Genomic DNA, 17955 nt, shown 5'->3' with positions numbered 1-17955 from the left:
CTGTTGAAGCTGCCAAGCTAAGAACTATGGAGGGTAACAGCACCAAGTTCAGCCTGAGACCTGGTTTCTCGTCTTTGATCATCTACTAACTTAATGGGTGATCTTGAGTAGGTCCTGTCTTCTGTGTGGTTCTCTGTGGAGTGAAGGGGGCTGTGCTAGCAGAAGGATGATATATAGATTTCACCTCATGTGACAAATCTGAGCAGTCAGAAGAGACAGCCTAGGAAGCTGCATTGAGAAATAGTCTTGTATCATGTTCAGCTGGAAGGAGGACTTCAATCTATTACTTTTGTCTGTCATGGGTGCAGCAATGGAGAGTGGTGACATGAGTGCTACCTATTTGCCATTCTAACTAAGAGACCTAATTCTCTGCTGAGGAGTAGATGGAGATGAACCTGTGTGGATGGGGCAGGCAGAGCAGCTGGGCATGGCCTGGAGCTCAGTGCAATCCTAAGGTGGCAAAGCTGTTCCCCTGCCAACTCACCCCTTTGTGATTGCTCACCCCCCATATTTCTTTATGTTCTGGGGTGCTCCAGGGGAAATGTGGGCCTGAGGAAAGGAGCTCAACAGATATCAGGAAAATGTGTATTAGTTACCTGTTGCTATGAGGCAGAATTAACACACACATCTTACCTCAGTTTATTTGGGTCAGGAATCAGGGCACGAAATTTAGTCCTCTGCTTAATGACTCACAGGCTACATCAAGGTGACAGGCAGGGTGGAATCTCTCCTGGAGTGTTCACCGGGGAAGGAATTCCTTCCCTGCCTCCTCCTGTGGCTGTGGGTGGCATGAGCTCCTGGAGACTGTAGGACTGAAGATCCAGCTCGTTGATTAGCTGGTGGGCAGAGGCCCCGTCAGCCCCCGGAGACCTGCTCTTCAGGCCTCAAGGGTTTCCCGCATGCACAGCTGCCTGCTTCCTCAAAGTCAGCAAGGGAGAGACTCCAGCAGATGAGCTGTGCAGCCTTAGTACATAAGCAGATCATCGCGCACACACAGCCGTGTCCATCGCATCTCTGTGCCAGTTCTCCTGGTTTGAAACAAGTTGTTGGCCCCTCTACTCCCACAGGGAGGGGGTTACTCACAGACATCAATATCCGGGTGCAGGATCAGGGCACACTCCCCTGTGACAGGCATGCAGCGGGTGGGGAGGTCAGCAGTGCCATCTCTGCCCTCAGTGCCCAGAAGCCCTCGAGCCCCAGGACACGTGTGTCCTTAATCCTCTCCGGGAACCCTTCGCCAAGGAGGTGTGCAGCATCCTGCTCAGCGAGGTGTTTGAGACCTGTCACCCTGTGGTGAGTGGACCCCCACTCCAGCCCCTCCTGCTTCCCTTCCCACTCTCTTGGGCCCCTTCTGCTCTCCGAGCTCTCCGTGCCTTGAAGAGACACCTCAAGTCCAGGGAGGGGACTCGCACCTGCCACTCCCCTGCCTCCAGTCTGCCTCTTTGCTCAGTTTCCGAGCCCTCTGTGTGCCCAGCTCAGCCCAGCTGCCTTCCTCATCGGCACGCTCTGCTGCAGAGTGAACTCACCCACCTGTCATGTGGCCCTGCCTCCTGGCCTGCTCTGCCCAGGGCTCAGGGAGGAGAATGTGGGTGACCGCCTACACCTTAAGGCTTTAGTCCCTGCCCAGCTGCCAGCCCTTCCCACACAGCTCCACCTACACCTTGGCCTCTTCGTGTCCGAGCTGGTGGGCAGTAGCCAGAAAGCTGCAGGTCTGACCTTCCGGATCTGACCTCTGACCTCTGACTTCTGACCTCTCCCAGGTTGATGTCACTTGGTTTTACTCAAACTGCCTGACGGACACCTGTGGGTGCAGTCGGGGTGGTGACTGCGAGTGCTTCTGTGCCAGCGTGTCTGCCTACGCCCACCAGTGCTGCCAGCACGGGGTGGCCATTGACTGGCGGACCCCCCGCCTCTGCCGTGAGTGTCCCGCACCTGTCACCCCGGGGGGGGCAGCATGGGTGAGGGCGACATTTCCTGAGTACTCAGTATGTGTCAGGTACCACTGCCCTTTAAGATAGGTCCACTTGGGGAATCTGCGGCCCACAGAGAGGTTCTCCAGTGCTCTTGAGGTCACCCAGGTTAGTGACAGAGCCAGGTCCACCCCAGACAGTGGTGCAAACCTGTGCTCTGCACTGCTTTGCTATACGAGTTCCAAGCCCAGCACTGCCATCTGTGTGCTGTGTGACTTTGGACAAGTTATCCAGCCTCTCTGGGGTGCAATTTCCACTTCTGAAAAATAGGACTGGACCCACCTACCTGGTTTGTTGTGAGGTTCAAGCAGGTAATGACTGTAAAAACCCTCTGCAGAGGCAGCATCTACCCACTCACTCAAGCAGGGTGATCTGCTAACATTGTTGATTAAACACCTCTACCAATAAATGAATAAACAAATGAATAATTACATTTACAGCACTGGGAATTGAATGAGGGCCTTTGCACTGAGCTACACTCCCAGGCTTTGTTTTGTTTTGTTTTTTTACATTGAGACAAGGTCTTTCTATTTTTTTTTTTTTTTGTCTTTTTCATTTTTATCGGTACCAGGGATCGAACTCACGACCACCTGTTTGCCAGGCAGGTGCTTATGCCGCTGAGCTAAACCCCCAGCCCCTGAGACAAGGTCTTTCTAAATTGCTATGTTGGTAAGACTGAGCTTGAACTTGTGATCCTCCTGCCTCAGCCTCCTGAGTTCTGAGACTACAGGCATGCACCACTGCACCCCAAAAATATGAAATTATTTGAGCGCGCGCACACACACACACACACACACACACATATACACACACATATATTCCCATAGCATAGAGGTATATTTAAAAACATACAAAATGGTGTAAAGTGCCATTAAGATTAACTATTAATATATTAAATATAACTAATACATATTAAATATAGAAAAACTAATGTTGAAAAGATGAAATAAATACACAGAAGCTGAATTAGTTACTTCTTACTTGTTCTTGGACACAATGGATTGTCCTGTGTGAGTGCACCCATGGTAGGTGCACAGTGGTGATGGCCCAGGTCCTACACCAACCTAGGTGACCTGGGCACTGTCCTTGCACTGTGGACTCCCTGTCTGCAGTGGAGGCAAAAGAAGAGTACACGTATAGTGCTTGGCACAGTGGGTGTGATGTGTCTGAACCCTGAGGGCTCCGACAAAGGACCTCAGGAAGAAGATGGGAACCTCCCTTACCTCTGCTGACTGTTCCAGGATCCTGTCTTTGCCTTAAATGCCCTGTCCCCAGCTGGTCCCTCGCCCTCTACTTCTTGGATGACTGAACTTCTGGAAGAATGGGGACCCACTCGTGCAGGAGCCAGGCCCAGGGGCATCATTTGATAACTTGCACTAGAACGAGGTGTTCCTGGGGTGTGAGAGTAAAGGACCACCAGAAAACTGGGGAACCGAGTGCAGTGACATTTGGATGCAATAATTCTTAAGAAATTAAAATGTTACAAAAATATCCTAGATGAACGAGTTCTCAAAAGATCAATATTACTGATTTTTCCTTTTGCTTTGCGTTCTGCTCTGGTTCTGCTGTGGAACACCGTTATGTGATCCGATCTTTATTTTAACCTTTTGATATTCTGTTGCGAATCATTGTTAATTTTGATATGTTAGAAACATTGCATGAAAGTAGCACTTCTCATGTCAGTCTAAATACGCATAAGGAAATATTCTCCAGAAATTGGTAAGTTAGTTTGGGAACAGCAGCGCATCAGAACGAGAACATATCAGCCATAATAAGCTGTGGAGGTCTCCAAGAAGACTAAGGCCGGGGGGAAGTTTTTAAAAGCAAAGTGAGGAGAACTATATGAGTTAGTTTGACACAGTAGTCATTGGTTATAAGAAGTGAAATCTCAAAGATGTGCAGGTATTAATAAAGTTGGTATCAGTCCAAAGCTGAACAGACAGTTGTAGGACAGATGTCCTTGCAGAAGTATTGTTTGTGCAAGTGTTGTGACCTTTGGGCCATGTTGAGGCTCTGGAGAAGCTTTTGTGACTGGGTCTCATGACCAGGCTTTCCTGTGAGAGGGCCTTTCCTTCATGCTCTCCTGCCTTTATTTGCTATTTCATTCTTGCTGTTAGGGGTGGACACAGACGACTCCATTTTGATTCTGACAAATTTTGCGATCTTTACTGAGGTTTTGGGGGCCCCTTTAAATTTGTTACCGGAAGTGAGCACTTTGCCTGACCCAGGGAGTCCAGGCAGGCCAGTAGTGGTTCCACTGAAGAGGAGGACCCTCAGTTTCAGATATGATAAGGTAATTTACCTATGCAACTGATGAGAGAGAGAGGTGGAATTTGAACTGTGGTCTGACCCTAACAAAACCTACTCTCCTGGGTCACCTCCCATTGCCAGGCTACACACCTGAAACTTGTGACTTGGCTATATTTTAATTTTTAATTCAAACATTTCATCCACAAATGCAAGGCAGTAGACTCCTGACTCGTAATGCATTTAAAAAGAATGCAATGCTAAGTGTATTGACCATGGGGTTGAGGCCTGGAGTGGAGTTGATGGCTCTCTTCAGACCGTGCTTACGAGTGAAGCAGGTCCTCTTCAGCCTTTATTGTGGGTCCTTCAGGCTCCTGTGCACCTAGAAACCCACAGCCAAGGCCCTAGGAGAGTGCCAGGCTGTGCCACAAGGGGGCGCGCTGAGTCCATGCTTGCAGGCGCTTGTCCTCTCTGGACTGGTTGGTGGAGGCTTCTCTGCTGAACTAAGGACACTGCAGAGGGAGGGGCTTGGTCCCCTTCCCACTTCAGGATCTGGGAAGAAGACTATCCTTGAATTTTGAAGTTTGGGAGGCAGGACAGGCCCAGCTCTTGAGGAAGGAGGGAGGCTGGGATGCCAGGGGCTCTGGCTCTGGCCATCTATTCCAGGCTGCACTGGTTCTTAAGAAGTCTCTGTTCTCTTTTTCAGCATATGACTGTGATTTCTTTAACAAAGGTAAGCCCATAACCCCTAAATGATCCTCAGGGCCAGAGCACTGCTAGCCCTGCTTCTGTGCCGGCCACATCAGCCCCTGCCTGTCTGAGAGTCCACTGCTCTGGAAGAGCTGTGACATGCAAGACAAGAGCTCTCTCCATCACGCAGAGAGGACCCTGACAGTGCAGGGCCCAGGGATGTCGGGGACTGTGCGCCCAGTAATTCCCCATGTGGAGCCAGAGATTGTGCTCACCCACAGCGGCTTCACCGGGAAGTAAAGCCCCATTGACACCAAGATGCCAGCTCCACAGCCTCCTGTGAGCTCGTCAGACCCAGGGCTGGTCATCTCGGTTCCCCGAAGTTGAGAGTTAGCAAAAGCAAATGTAAATTGCTCCTTCTGAGGAAGGCTGGGACAGAACATACAGCCTGTTGGATCCATCTTCAAATATAGCCGAGATGACCAGGCAGTTATATGTGCTTTAATATTTAGATTATTATTAGTAAGGGTGAGATGACAGGTCACAGCTTAGGACCTGAAGTAGATCAGTTTCCAGTGTTAGACCCACTTTGTCATTTTTTCACTGGGTTGAATGGGCAACAGGAAATGGGAGAACCTGCCCAGAGTAGTTTTTAATGCTGAATTTCATCCATTTGGGCCACAATCAGACCCTTTCACCCTGACCCCTTCCCCTAGGTGCCAGGCTATGTGGGTATAGGACAGAACTTGTCCTCAGTTTTCTGGTTTATCTGACTTTGGTTTGAGAAATTCCTCTCTGACGAGAGTATAGTGGTTGGGATGGAAGGGACAGACTACTGACAAGGACACCAGTGAGGGGTTTTGCGAGGCGAAGGCTGGATCAGGGTGTGGCACCATAACTCAGAGATGATCCAGCCAAAAGGGTAGCCCTTAGGGACCCCTGATGGCCCCAAACCTTTAACTCCTAAAGGATGCATCCGTAAGGGGGAGAGTTGCAGTTTCAAGGACAGGCAAGGTCACCCTGACATCAGGCAAGACATTTCAGCAAGAGTCTGAGCAGTTTTCCCCGTTCTGTGGCATTTCGGGTGGCAGTAACTGGCAAAGGACAAGCTGTTTCTAGCATCCCCCACCTACCCATCCACCCACTCACTGATCCTTGCCTTGCTCTGTTCCTCTACCAGCATTTTCTCTAGTCTGGGCCCCTGTGGGGTGCTGGAACGTCCGTGGTAAGTGGGACCTGTCACAGCAGTGTGCTGAGCTGGCCTGCAGCAAGTGAGTCCCTGACTCCACGTTCAGTTGGTGGTTTGAAATGAGCCACCGCGAAACCAGCAAACATATGTTCGGTTTTGTTTGCTTATTTATTTTCTTTTTCTCTCTTTTTTCTTCCTGAGGGCTGGTTGTTAACCATTTCCTAGCACAGCACTGCCTGCCTCACGGCTAGTGGGGGGGCACAGGTGTGAACCCCCAGTTCAGATCCTCATCATAAAACGGTGACCGCTGTGTGGCTTCTCCAAAGGCTGTCAGAGTGCAGAGGAGGAAGGACACTGTGTGTGTGAGAGACAGGAGAGGGTGCAGGGAGAACTCACCACGGAGGTGACATTTCAGCTCATTCCCAAAGACCGAGTAGGTGTTCGCCAGGCACAAAGCGGGGAGCCTACTCCGAGCGGGTGGAAGAGCATGCTGAAGGCCCAGCTAGGACATAGCGCAAGAGAAGTTCAGTGTGGCAAAAGCCAGACAGTTAGGGGGCCCACAGAGGGATGGGACCAGGGGCGAAGAGCCCCTGGACTCAGATGGGACACGTCAGTTCTATCGTAAAGGCTAAGGGAAGCCAGAGGTGAGTCCCCAGGAAATGTGGATGGAAGGGGACTCAGGTGGCTGTGGGGAGGAGGCACCGGAGGGCAGGGCCACCCATGCCCCACTCCAGCTCACACCCTTAATTCCAGGATCCCCCCTGATATGATGGTGACACACGCTTAAAATAAACGTCTTAGCACAGACATTGAGCTTGGCCTATCTGCATCCTCAGACCGTGGTGGGGAGAGGCCAAGTGTGCTGTCACCTTCCCCAGGTGCCCCTGAACGGAGTAGTGGCTGTAAGGGTCATGTGTGAGGAGTTAGATGGGCACTGAGACACATTCAGGGACCCAGATGTTCCCAGAGGTGGTCTTCTTCCTACACTCCCTGTGGAAGGAGTCTGACAGCCTGGGGTTTTGTCCGTTCCTTCTCATGCACATCAAGGTCTCCGTGGCCTGGATCAGAAGCCACCCCAGCCCCCACACCAACCTGGGTCTTTCCTCTTTCCACCTCTGACAGGCATTCGAAGGTGGGGTGGCAGCTGGGGCTCTGACTGGACTCTTCTCTCCAGCACTAGGTAAGGGCCCCTACCAGCTGTCCAGTGTGGCAGCCGGCGGTGCCCTGGTGGTCAAGAAGGCGGTGGGCAACGGCGTAGCCCTAGTCAAGGCAGAGGAGGTGGCGCCAGGGGACATCTCGAGCTTCCTGCTCACAGCTGCTCTGTACAAGGCCGCAGCCCATGGTAAGCACCAGCCCTGGCCCGGTGGTCTCTTTTGGGAGGGAGGCAGGTGCCGGAGGAGGAGAGGGTTCGAGGCCCTGAGCCAACTGTGTGCCTGAAGAGACGGGCTCGACAGCTGCCTGGTTCCTGGCTCAGCCAGGGCTTTTTGGTCAGTTTTTTAGCCTGGGTGAAGAGAAAAAAAAGGATCCTTTCCAGAAAATACTAGGAGACCACGCCCTAGATGGACCTTTGCACCTCTCTGTAGGCATCCTGTGGTCAGAAAGCCCAGGAACAACTCTCTCCTCTTCCTCCCTCCTCTTCCCTTTTTCCTCCTTGTCCTCCCCCAGCCTCTGCTGGCCTTCTCCCACTGACCATGTATTCTCAGATCAGGCACACAGCTGGGCACTGGGGATTGGGGATGTGACAGACACAGTCCCATGGGGAAAATGACATAGCCGAGGCAGTCACAGCATCCAGGGGGCGCTGAGAAAAGCCCCTGGCTCAGTCTGGGGGAGGCGGAATGGCTGCTTGAAATAAGCAACATCGCTTTAAAGTGCAAGGAGTTGAGAAGGGACTTGGGAGCATCCTGAGGGCACTGTAAGGGGTTGGGGGGACACTGGTTGCTGCCCAGCCTAGATGCAGCTGAGGTCCCCAGCGATGGGTGACACTGGTGGTGGTATGAGCCCGGGTGCAGGGGGAACACAGGAATCACATGGCTGCATGTGGAGGCCTGGGAGACATGAACTAGGTGCTTCTAGCCTCCCAAGAGAGTATTGGTCGTGACAGGAAGGAAGGATGTCTCATGAGCTCTCAGAGACTAGGCCATCGGCTTAGCGGGAGATTTCTGTTCTCCAGTCATTATTTTAGTACAGGAAATAAGGTGTGTATGTTGGCAGGGGGTGCAGGCTTCCCTGCAGCTGCTGTCTCCCCACTTTATAAGTGAGAGTGCAGAGGCTGGAGATGCTAAAATTTACCCAAGGGATCTGGGCTCCTCAGCGTTGGGACGAGCCGGGATTTGGGTTCCAAGGTCTGTTTTCCAGACCACTATGCCATGCTGCTCTTGAGGCGAGGGGTTAAGAAGAAACAGGCCTTGGAGAAGCGAAGGTGACAGTCACTTGAGTGTTTTAAGTTAAAACGAGCCAGTGTGCCTTGGGGTCTGGGTTCAGCCCTTCCCCAGTGAACAGGACTTCAGGAGGCTGAGAATCCGTGTTCTGGGCCAACCTTGCAGCCAGGGCTCTGAGAAGGGGTGACACAGCCTGAGTGAGTGCTCTGTCCTTGGGCCAGCTCCTGCAAGCCACCCTGGCGCCCGCTGTGTGGTACTGAAGATCCTGGGTGCTGGCTTTTTCCCTCCAGGCCTCAGTCCTGCCCCTCTGGCCGTTGTCAGCTGGGTCATTGGGCCTCGAATGTTGTCTGTGGGTCCCCAGTGCTTAGGACGGTGCCTGGCACTCAGTGTGTATCTGCTGCTGCTGCTGCCGCTGCAAAAGTGTCCACTTCACTAAGTTCCCATAGGGATTTTTTCACTCTCTCTCTCTCTTTTTTTTTTATTAATGATACAGGTTTATGGGTTTCCTTTCGGCAGATTTGTACACACAGCGTGCTTTGGTCATTGAACCTCTCTGTTGTTCCCTGGCCCCACCATCTCCCAGTTTCACACTGGGGAGGTTTCAGAGCGTGTAATACATTTTGCTCACATTCACGCCACCATTCCCCACCTTTATACCCCCTTCCCCCTCATTTTATTCTTTATTCCCTTCCTGTTGTCTATTAAGAGTCTCCCTTCTACTTTCTTGTCATCTTTTTTAGATTCTACATGTTAGGGAAGCGGGTGACCTTTGTCTTTCTGAGTCTTTTATTTCACACAATGTGATGTCCTCCCAAGCCACCCACTTTCCTACAGGTGACAGAATTCCATGCTTCCTCACAGCGAAGGGGACTCCATTTCGTGAACATACGTTTTCTTTATCTGTGCTTCTGTGTATGGGCCCCAAGGGGGTTCCATATCTTGACTATTGTGAGTTGTGCCACAATAACGTGGGTATGCAGGTATTCCCCAAATATGCTGATTTTAAATGCCATAAGTGTACACCAAAGAGTTACCAAAGGTCTTATCTCTTTATTTATTTATTTTTGGTGTGTCTTGTTTTGTTTTGAGACAGAGTGTTGCTATGTCTTGCTGTGTAGTTCAGGCTGACCCTGAACTCACTGTGTAGCTCAGGCTGGCCTCAAACTCACAGCAATTCTCCTGCCTCAGCTTTCCGAGTGCTGGGATTATAGGTGTGCGCCACCACACCCAGTTTTATTTTTGAATTCTTGATGATAGCCATTCTGATTGGGTGAAATAGAACCTCAAAAGTAGCTTTGATTTGCTTTTCCCTAATGGCTGGAAATGGTGAGTGTTTTTTCATGTAGTTATTGGCCATTTGCACTTCTTTTGAGAAGTATCTATCAGTTCATTCGCCCATGTGCTTATCAGGCTATGTGATTTTGTGTGTATAGGTGTTATTTTGTGTTCTTTATATATTCTAGATATTAATCCTCTGTTGAAAGAGTAACTGGTAAATATTTTCTCTCATTCTGCAGGATGTCTCTTTACTCTGGTAAGTGTTTCCTTTGCTGTAGAGAAACTTTTAAATTTGATATAATTTCATTTGTTGACGCAGTGTTACTGGAGCCCTGCCCAGGAAGTCTTTGTCTGTTCCTATGGCTTCAAGTGTTTCCCATATGTTTTCTTTTGACATTTCAGGCCTTTGGGTCTTGTTCCTAGGACTTTGATCCTTTTTGAATTGATTTTTGAAGAGGATGAGAGATGGGTATCTAGTTTCAGTCTGCTACAATATCTAGTCTTCCCCGTATCATTTGTTTAAAAGGCTGTCTTTTGGCCAACAGATATTTTTGGCTCCTTTGTCCAGAATCAGATGGCTGTGGCTGCGTGGGCTGGTTTCTGTGGCCTCTATTCTGTTCCATTTGTCTATGTGTCTATTTTTGCGCCGGTACCATGCTCTTTTTGTTACTATGGCTTTTATAGTGCAATTTGAAGTCAGGTATCATGAGCTTCCAGGCTTTCTCTCTCTTTTTGATTGCTCTCGGAATTCTGAGTCTTCTGTACTTCCACATAAATTTTAGGGTTGGTTTTTCTAGTTCTGTGAAGAATGTCATTGATATTTTGATGGGATTTCATTGAGCCTATAGGTTGCTTTTTTTTTTTTTTTTTTTTGTACCGGGGATTGAACTCACGACCTTGCGCTTGCCAGGCAGGCGCTTATGCTGCTGAGCTAAATCCACGGCCCTAGGCTGCTTTTTGTAATACAGTCATCTTGACAATGCTCATCCTGCCCGTCCGTGAACGCGGGAGTCCTTCCATCTTCTGGTGTTTTCTTCAGTTTCTTTCTTCAGTGTTGTGAAGTTCTCCATGTAGAGAGCTTTCACCTTTTGGTGAAATTGATCCCTAGGGATTTCATTTTATTTGAAGCTATTGTGAGTGGAATTGTTTTCCTGATTTCTTTCTCAGCCAGTCCATTACCAGTGCATGGTAAAACTATTAATTTTTTAAGTGTTGATTTTATGTCCTGCTACACTGCTACAATGCTGAGTCTTTAGGGTCTTCTAAGTATAGAAGACATCTGCAAACTAGCATAATCTGACTTGTTTATTTTCCTATTTGTATTCCTTTTTTCTCTTGCCTAGTTGCTGCAGCTAAAATTTTAAGAACTATCCTGATTTCCATATTGAGTGAGTGGTGAGAATAGACTTGTTCCTGATCCCCAAGGAATTTAACTGCAGGCAGGAAAAGGCTTCCTTGGCCTAGGAAGCCATTTATAAAGAGCAGTTGTTCTTAATGTCAAGAACGAATTCTTCCTCTGCTTGCTGCGTGTCTCCTGGCTGCCTAGGGAAGTGTAAGGGGACACGGGAGGTGGGTGAGGGGTGAAGGCGTGCCAGGCTGTAGCCCGGCCTCCCACACATCCCTCGTGCTGCCTCTGACCGCAGCCCATATGGGGACCCAGGACTCAGACCCAGGGACATTCTGTATACCTGCTTGTGGACTTGGAACTCTGGGATCTGCAGGACCCTGTGGGGAGGGGTGGGGATTTGCCACCTGGCAGCCACCCTGGTGCTCTAGAAATTGGCTCTCCAGAGCCAGGAAATGAGACATAAGGCTCCTGGTCTCTGGGTAAGCTTTCTCTCTGGTACTCTTTTGCCAGTGGGGGTTGGATAGGGGCCCCCAGCTCTGACCCGCCAGGACTCTAAGAGGAACAGGACCGAAGTGAGGACATGAAACCCAGCAAGTCCCCAAGCCCCAGCTTGTCCCATATATCCCACAGCAGGCAGCTCCTCCAGGGTGGCCATTTGCTTTGTTTGCTGCTGAATCTTGGGCATTTGAAGTAACACCAGATACACAGCGGACTCTCAGGAGTGTTTGCCGAAAAAAGAGGGAAGGAAGGAGCGGAAGCAGGGCTGGGAGAGGGAAAGCTGGCCATGTCCAGGGGCTTCTGTGACCCTTCACATCCCCAGACTGAGGTGACGTGGGCAGAAGGTAGGGCAGAAGGAGGAGGGTGCAGGTTGACCAATGGGGCTGTCATCCGGAGTTACTGAGTGCTGGACACCTTGTGCTGACCTTACCCATGTGGCTCTGTACAGACCCAGACGTGGTTTCCCTGGAGGCCTCGGACAGACCCAACTTCTTCCTGCACGTCACGGCCAACGGGTCGGTGGAGCTGGCTAAGTGGCAGGACGGCGAAGCCTTCCGGCACCGTGCCTCCTTCTCGCTGCACCGGGGAACATGGAGGGAGGGCCTGGTGGCCCTGGAGTCCCTGGCAAAGCCTGGCTGCTTCCTGTACGTGTCGGGATCTGTGCTGGCCTTGCGGCTCTATGAGCACACGGAGGCATTTCGCAAGGGCACGCTCTTCCGCCTCCTGGGTAGGTGCCCACCCACCACCATCCCGGGTCCTTGGCACAAGAGGCTCATTCAGCCTCTCTTCCTGCCCTCTTCCCACTGCCCACTTCCAGTTCCTCAAGAGACAGAGCCCTCATGCTCCTAGCACATGGAGGCCATGGGGGCCACTCTGGAATGGGCAGTTGTGTCTGTCATGTTAGTGGCCTAGGAAGCTATGAACTGTGTGGCTTGGGGCCCAGCCAATTTCCTGGGTCCTACTATTGTCCCAGGTCAATTATATGGGCTAAAAATACATGGCCTTTGTGAGAGTGAGGGGAGAAGAGATCCTGGTGACAGCTTGGGGAGCCTGCAGCTCAGGTTTCTTGGGATGCCTGCCTGTGAGCTTAAGGATGGCTCTCTGGGGCCAGCTGAGCAGCCAGCTGCCTCCCTCTCTCCCTGGGGGGGCCCAGCAACCACTGATGGGGCAGCTCCCTGCTCTTTGCTACTAAGACCAATGCTCAACCTGCCACTGGCCCCAAAATGCCATCCTCTGCGTAACCCAGAGGAGCCATGCTTACATTCAGCTGACATGGGTGAGTCCCCTGATGACATCTACCCACCAGGACAGAGTCATCCTCAGCTGTGACAGCAGAACTCTCAGAGTTCTCCTCTAGAAGACACTGGAGCATGCAGAAAGAGCTCAGATGTGCAGCTGGACAGCCCTGAGTTCAAATTCTAACCCTGTCCCTGGCACTTAGAGGGGGTTCTCCTTGTCTTTATTCTGTCACTCACCTACAAAATGCCTCAAAAAGATCTGGGGAGGTTTGACTGGCCCTATGGGCATCCCTGTGGGCCTGACACATAGCAAGTGCACCCAGGTATCAGATCTTGGCTCAGATTCTAGGCACAGTGCGGGACTCAGGGCATTAGAGGGACTAGCAGGGTGGAGCTGCTCTCTCCAGCCTTCCACAGAGTCTGCCTGTCCCTCCCTTCGAGGCTGTGAATTCAGAGACTGGTCCTTTGCCAGCTCCAAGACCCCTCCAGAACAGGCTGCAGATCTTTCCTTCATGTATCAAGGCACTGGCTGCAGGGTATCTTTGAGACTATCTCCCTTGTAAAAGTTTATTTTCCCTTTATCATCTGTGTTTACAAAATCCTCTGTAACCTGGGAGTAATGACAGTGGCCTACTTCAGGATGACTAGGAAGACCAATTGCGTGGAACACTTGGTGCTGTTTAAGACACAGCTGCCGCCTTGCTCATTAGCATTAGCCCAGCTTCGGGGCAGCAAGGACCATGCTCATATGCACTCAAAGAATCCTCCAGGAAGGCTCCTGGGGAACAGAGGAAGCACTGGGAGAAAGTGGCTCTTTTGCCTGTCAATGACCAGATGCCCAGGAGGGCCTTGGGCTCAACTGGGAAGAGTCCCCAGCACCTCACCTCCCCTTTTGAGAGAGGGATTCTTGCTTCTATGGAGGTTGTTGGTGTTCCAGCCAGAGCTAGGGCAAGGGAAGATCATGTAGGGCAAGCCTGGCACCAGAGGGGAGGGTGATGGGGAGTTGCATGGAGAGATCAAGAGCCCAGGTGTCCTCCCTATCCCCCCAAAGCCCAGCTGCAACTACCTACCAGATCCTACCCCAGGCTTGGCACTATACCCGGTTTGCAGCACCCCAGCCTTGTGGTATCAATCCATCACCAGGGAGACAGCCCCTTCTTCCCTCCTCCTGTCTCCTCTTGGGCTGGGAGGGCAGGGGCTGAGTGCTTGGGTGCTTCTGTGCCATGACACCTTACTCAGACTATGGGGGGGGTCACCTTTCTAGATGCCAAGTCGTTGGGGGCCACCTACCCCATCTGTGAATGGCGCTATGATGCCTGTGCCAGCCCCTGCTTCCAAACCTGCCGGGACCCAGGCGCAGCCAGATGCCAAGATGTGCCCAGGTGCCGGGGGAGGGACTGTGTGTGTGGAGTCAAGACGTGTGCACTAGTGTGCTTGGGCATATATGTGTGCATGCTTGTACGCACATATACACATGCACAGGCTTGTATGCAACCTGTAGGGATGAGTGTGAACGTGTGCTTGGATACATCTGATCTGTGTGTGACTCCTTCGTGAGTGTGAGGATGTGTGAGCCAGGCTAATTGTGCCTTTATCTGTGGGTATGCCATGTGATATGCATACCTGTGCATGATGTACATATAGCTAAATCTTGTGTGTGTGTTTATATATAAGTACGCATGGCTATACACAGCTGTGTATACACATGTGTGAGCTGTGTGTATATGGATGGTGAGCGCAGTGGTGTGTGTGCGCGAGTGTGTATACCCTTATGATTGTGGGGCTTTGTGAATATGTGGTATGTGTGTGTGTATGACTATTTTGGTATCCTGTAGGCTTGAAGGGTACACGCGAGACTGTGTGATCTATACCTAGGTGGCAACATGTGAGCATGTCACATGCATGTGCATAAGCATATGTGTCTCCCTCTCAGCCAGAGGTGCGGATAGGTGTGTGCACAAGTGCCCTGCATGCATATTTGGGAATATGTGCATGTGTGACAGGTCTCCATGGAGGGTGTGTGCTAAGCATGTGCACACACATGTCCTAAAGAAGGATGAGACCTGTGTTCTACCCAAGTGTGAAGGAGTGACCAACCCATGCTCTAGACCATTAACCCATTCCTTGTTTCCTCCCCAGGGTAGAAGGCTGTGTCCCTGTGTGCCCCATCCCCAGGGTCCTGGATGAAGTCACGCAGAGATGTGTCTACTTGGAGGACTGTAAGTGGTCTGATCTTCTCTGTCCTCCCCCAGCTTCCAAGTCCCTGGGTCTCACTGAGCCAGACTTAGCTTGTTTCTTGGCTTTGGAGAGGGAGGAGTGCAGGGGCGGAGCTCGGGGCCTGCTGATGTCTCTGAGATTGTCCAAAGCCAGGGCAGTTGCCTGCGGTGGAAGCTGCCTTCTCCCCATCACCTCCAGCCCCACCCTTCAGTCCCGCCCAGGGAGGCGGCCTGGGTCAGCGGTGCCCCACCTCTTCAACTTCTTGCTTCTGTCCATCCCAGGTGTGGAGCCAGTTGTGTGGGTTCCCCCAGAGGCCCTTGGCAATGAGACCCTGCCTCCTGGACAAGTGCTACCCACTCCTAGTGACAAGCAACCACAGCTGTCGCAGGAAACTCCCACAGCCTCCACGGGCAGGCCAACCCCCCTCACTGTGGCCCTGAACCCACTGATGGCAGCCACTGAGGGGCCAGTGGTGTCCCCAGGTCTCACCCAGTCTCAGCAGCCTCTGGGGCTCACCGCCTCCAACATCTCTGTCCACCCCACAGAAGCCTCAGCCAGCAAGGGAGTGACCGCTGGTCTCCCAGCCACCCCCCAGCTCCTGGATTCCTCACCCCTGCCCCTCTCTCTGCGGACACCCATATCTGGCTTGGCATCAGGTGCCATGGAGACAACCAGGGTGACTGTGACCTCTGCAGGGAGCCCCAACATCACAGTCTCCTCCCGGTCACCCCCTGTCCCACGCTTCCCACTCATGACTAAGGCTGTGACGGTCCCAGGTCGTGGCTCCCTTCCTGTCAGGACAACAGCCCTGCAGCCATCCTTGCCATCCAGTCCCTCCTCCAAGCCTGTGGCTCCCCCTGGGGTGACCTCCAGGCCCCCTACCTCCTCGGGTTTCCACAAGGCTTTCCTGACACCTATAGTAACTGAGGCCATGAACAAGACAGGGATCCCCCAGGCCCCCGAGGCCCAGAGCAGCAGTAGCCCAGCTGTGGTCAGCACAGGAGCAGGACAGGGTCCGGTCAGTCCCTTTGCCACCAAAGGCATGGAGGAGGTGCCATCCACAGGGAAGGGTGAGCCTGGGCGTGGCCAGCCCACACACCTGCCAGCAGCCCTGCATCTGAGCCCAGTCCTCACGGCACTGCCCCACCCAGCCCAGCCCAGCACCGTGGCTACCAGGCCTCCAGCCCCAGCCCCTGAGACCCCAGCTGCTGCCAGCCTGTCCACAGTTGTGTGGGGGCTGGGAGCCACAGCCCTCTTGTCTCCGGAGTCAACACAGCCACCTCATCTCCTCTCTGGCCTGCCCCCTGACACTAGCCTGCCTCTAGCCAAAGTGGGCACATCTGCCCCAGTGGCCACACCTGGCCCCAAGGGCTCTGTCACCATCCCTCCACATCATCCTCGGGCCACGTCTCTGGCGGTGGCCTTGACTCCTCCTGGTCAGATGCTCAGCCCTGCACTGCCAGTCACCCTGGCTGTGGGGGCTCAGGAGCACCCATTCAGTCACAAAGCCCCTCAGACAACAAGCATGGCTCCAGGGCTGCTTCCTGGAGCCACATTGCCAGCCTCTGGAGTTGTGACTATGGCGGCAGGAGTGGCCCGTACAGTGTCAGTTGTCCCACAAGAGAGCACCACACAGAAAATGACCATCATGTCTGAGCACGTGTCCCTGCCCACTTCCGTCTATGGCTCCGGCAAGGGGGTGCCCACCGGGTTTACAGCAGCCATGGCCCATACTCTTGCTCCCTTGGTGACTGAGGCTGAGGTCCCATGGGCTGGTGCAGGGTCGCCAGTGCCCACATCCCATGCCCTAAGCTGGGTCTCAGCCAGGACAGCCTCCCGGGAGAGCTCACTGGTTCTGCTGCCTCAACTGGTGGAGGCCCATGGAACCGCAGCAGGACCCCAGCCTCCACTGGTGTCCATGGGTGAGGCCACCACGGAACAGTCTGGGCGCTCAGCCCCAGCACATGGCATCGCAGCGGGTTTAGCTGAGACCTCAGCAACCACCCTTGAGGCCAACACTACCACCTGTGTTGTGAGTGACCTGTTGGGGTTGTTCCCGTCTGTAGACCCTCCCTCCACGCCTTCCCTCCCCTGTGTCCCTGGCCACTGCAGGCTCATGCTCCTGGGCCTATCCCTTAACCAGCAGCCAGGCTGCAAGATGGAGATGGACGCACTGTATGCATGCCAGCCCTGCTCTCCTGGTGCTCCTCTGGGACCCTGAAGCCACAGCAGGCCCTTTCCTGCCCATCTGGGCCCAGGGTGCTGCTCAGATGGGTGGTGTTATGCCTAGGGTGTGATAATGAGGTTATGTCTGTGATAATGGGTGCTCACTGTGCCCAAGTGCCTGCGCTGAAGCTGCGTGTGAGTTCACATGTTAGACTTGAAGTGAGTGTGTGTGTGTGTGTGTGTGTGTGTGTGTGTGTGTGTGTGTATGTGGCGCATGCCCAGTGGGTGGAGGGTGAGGCACCATTCCCTACTGGACTTGCAGTGTTGCAGCAGGCTTAGCACTGGGGAGGAGGCTGCAGCCTTCTGGGTAAGCACTCTTCTGTTCTTCTGCTCTGTGCCCCAGCCCATCTCTGAACAGGACTGTGTCCGCCACATCTGCATAGAAGGCCAGCTGATCCGTGTGAACCAATCAGAGCACTGTCCCCAGAGTGCCAGACGCCCTCGCTGTGGGGTCCTGGGCCTCGCAGTACGGGTGGGCGGGGACCACTGCTGTCCCCTCTGGGAGTGTGCCTGTGAGTCATGGGTCAGCTTTTGTGTACCCCAACCCCTTATCCCAGCGTGACCTGTACCCTTGGTCTGTGTGCTCCTCCACCTCCCCTTCCTCGGGATCTCTCATCCCTCTGGTCTGGCAGATTCTCCACCCTGTACCCTCTATCATCTGTGAGGTGTCTTG

General features: G+C 52.7%; 1 protein-coding gene across 1 annotated transcript in view; it reads left to right on the top strand.

The window, feature by feature from the left end:
• The window catches only part of Otog (otogelin), a 74938-nt gene that overhangs the window by 38042 nt on the left and 18941 nt on the right, over positions 1–17955 (top strand). Inside the window, exons 29-37 of the mRNA XM_013148031.3 lie at positions 1177–1293; positions 1761–1917; positions 4924–4950; positions 7271–7438; positions 12050–12328; positions 14104–14221; positions 14979–15058; positions 15338–17088; positions 17626–17794. Coding sequence (XP_013003485.2) covers positions 1177–1293; positions 1761–1917; positions 4924–4950; positions 7271–7438; positions 12050–12328; positions 14104–14221; positions 14979–15058; positions 15338–17088; positions 17626–17794 — 2866 coding nt within the window. The remainder of the gene's footprint in view (positions 1–1176; positions 1294–1760; positions 1918–4923; positions 4951–7270; positions 7439–12049; positions 12329–14103; positions 14222–14978; positions 15059–15337; positions 17089–17625; positions 17795–17955) is intronic.

This window comes from Cavia porcellus, unplaced genomic scaffold, assembly GCF_034190915.1.
Source record: "Cavia porcellus strain 051 isolate PalLab524CR breed Dunkin Hartley unplaced genomic scaffold, mCavPor4.1 scaffold_6, whole genome shotgun sequence".
Taxonomy (NCBI): domain Eukaryota; kingdom Metazoa; phylum Chordata; class Mammalia; order Rodentia; family Caviidae; genus Cavia; species Cavia porcellus.
This window is presented reverse-complemented; position numbering and strand designations above follow the sequence as displayed.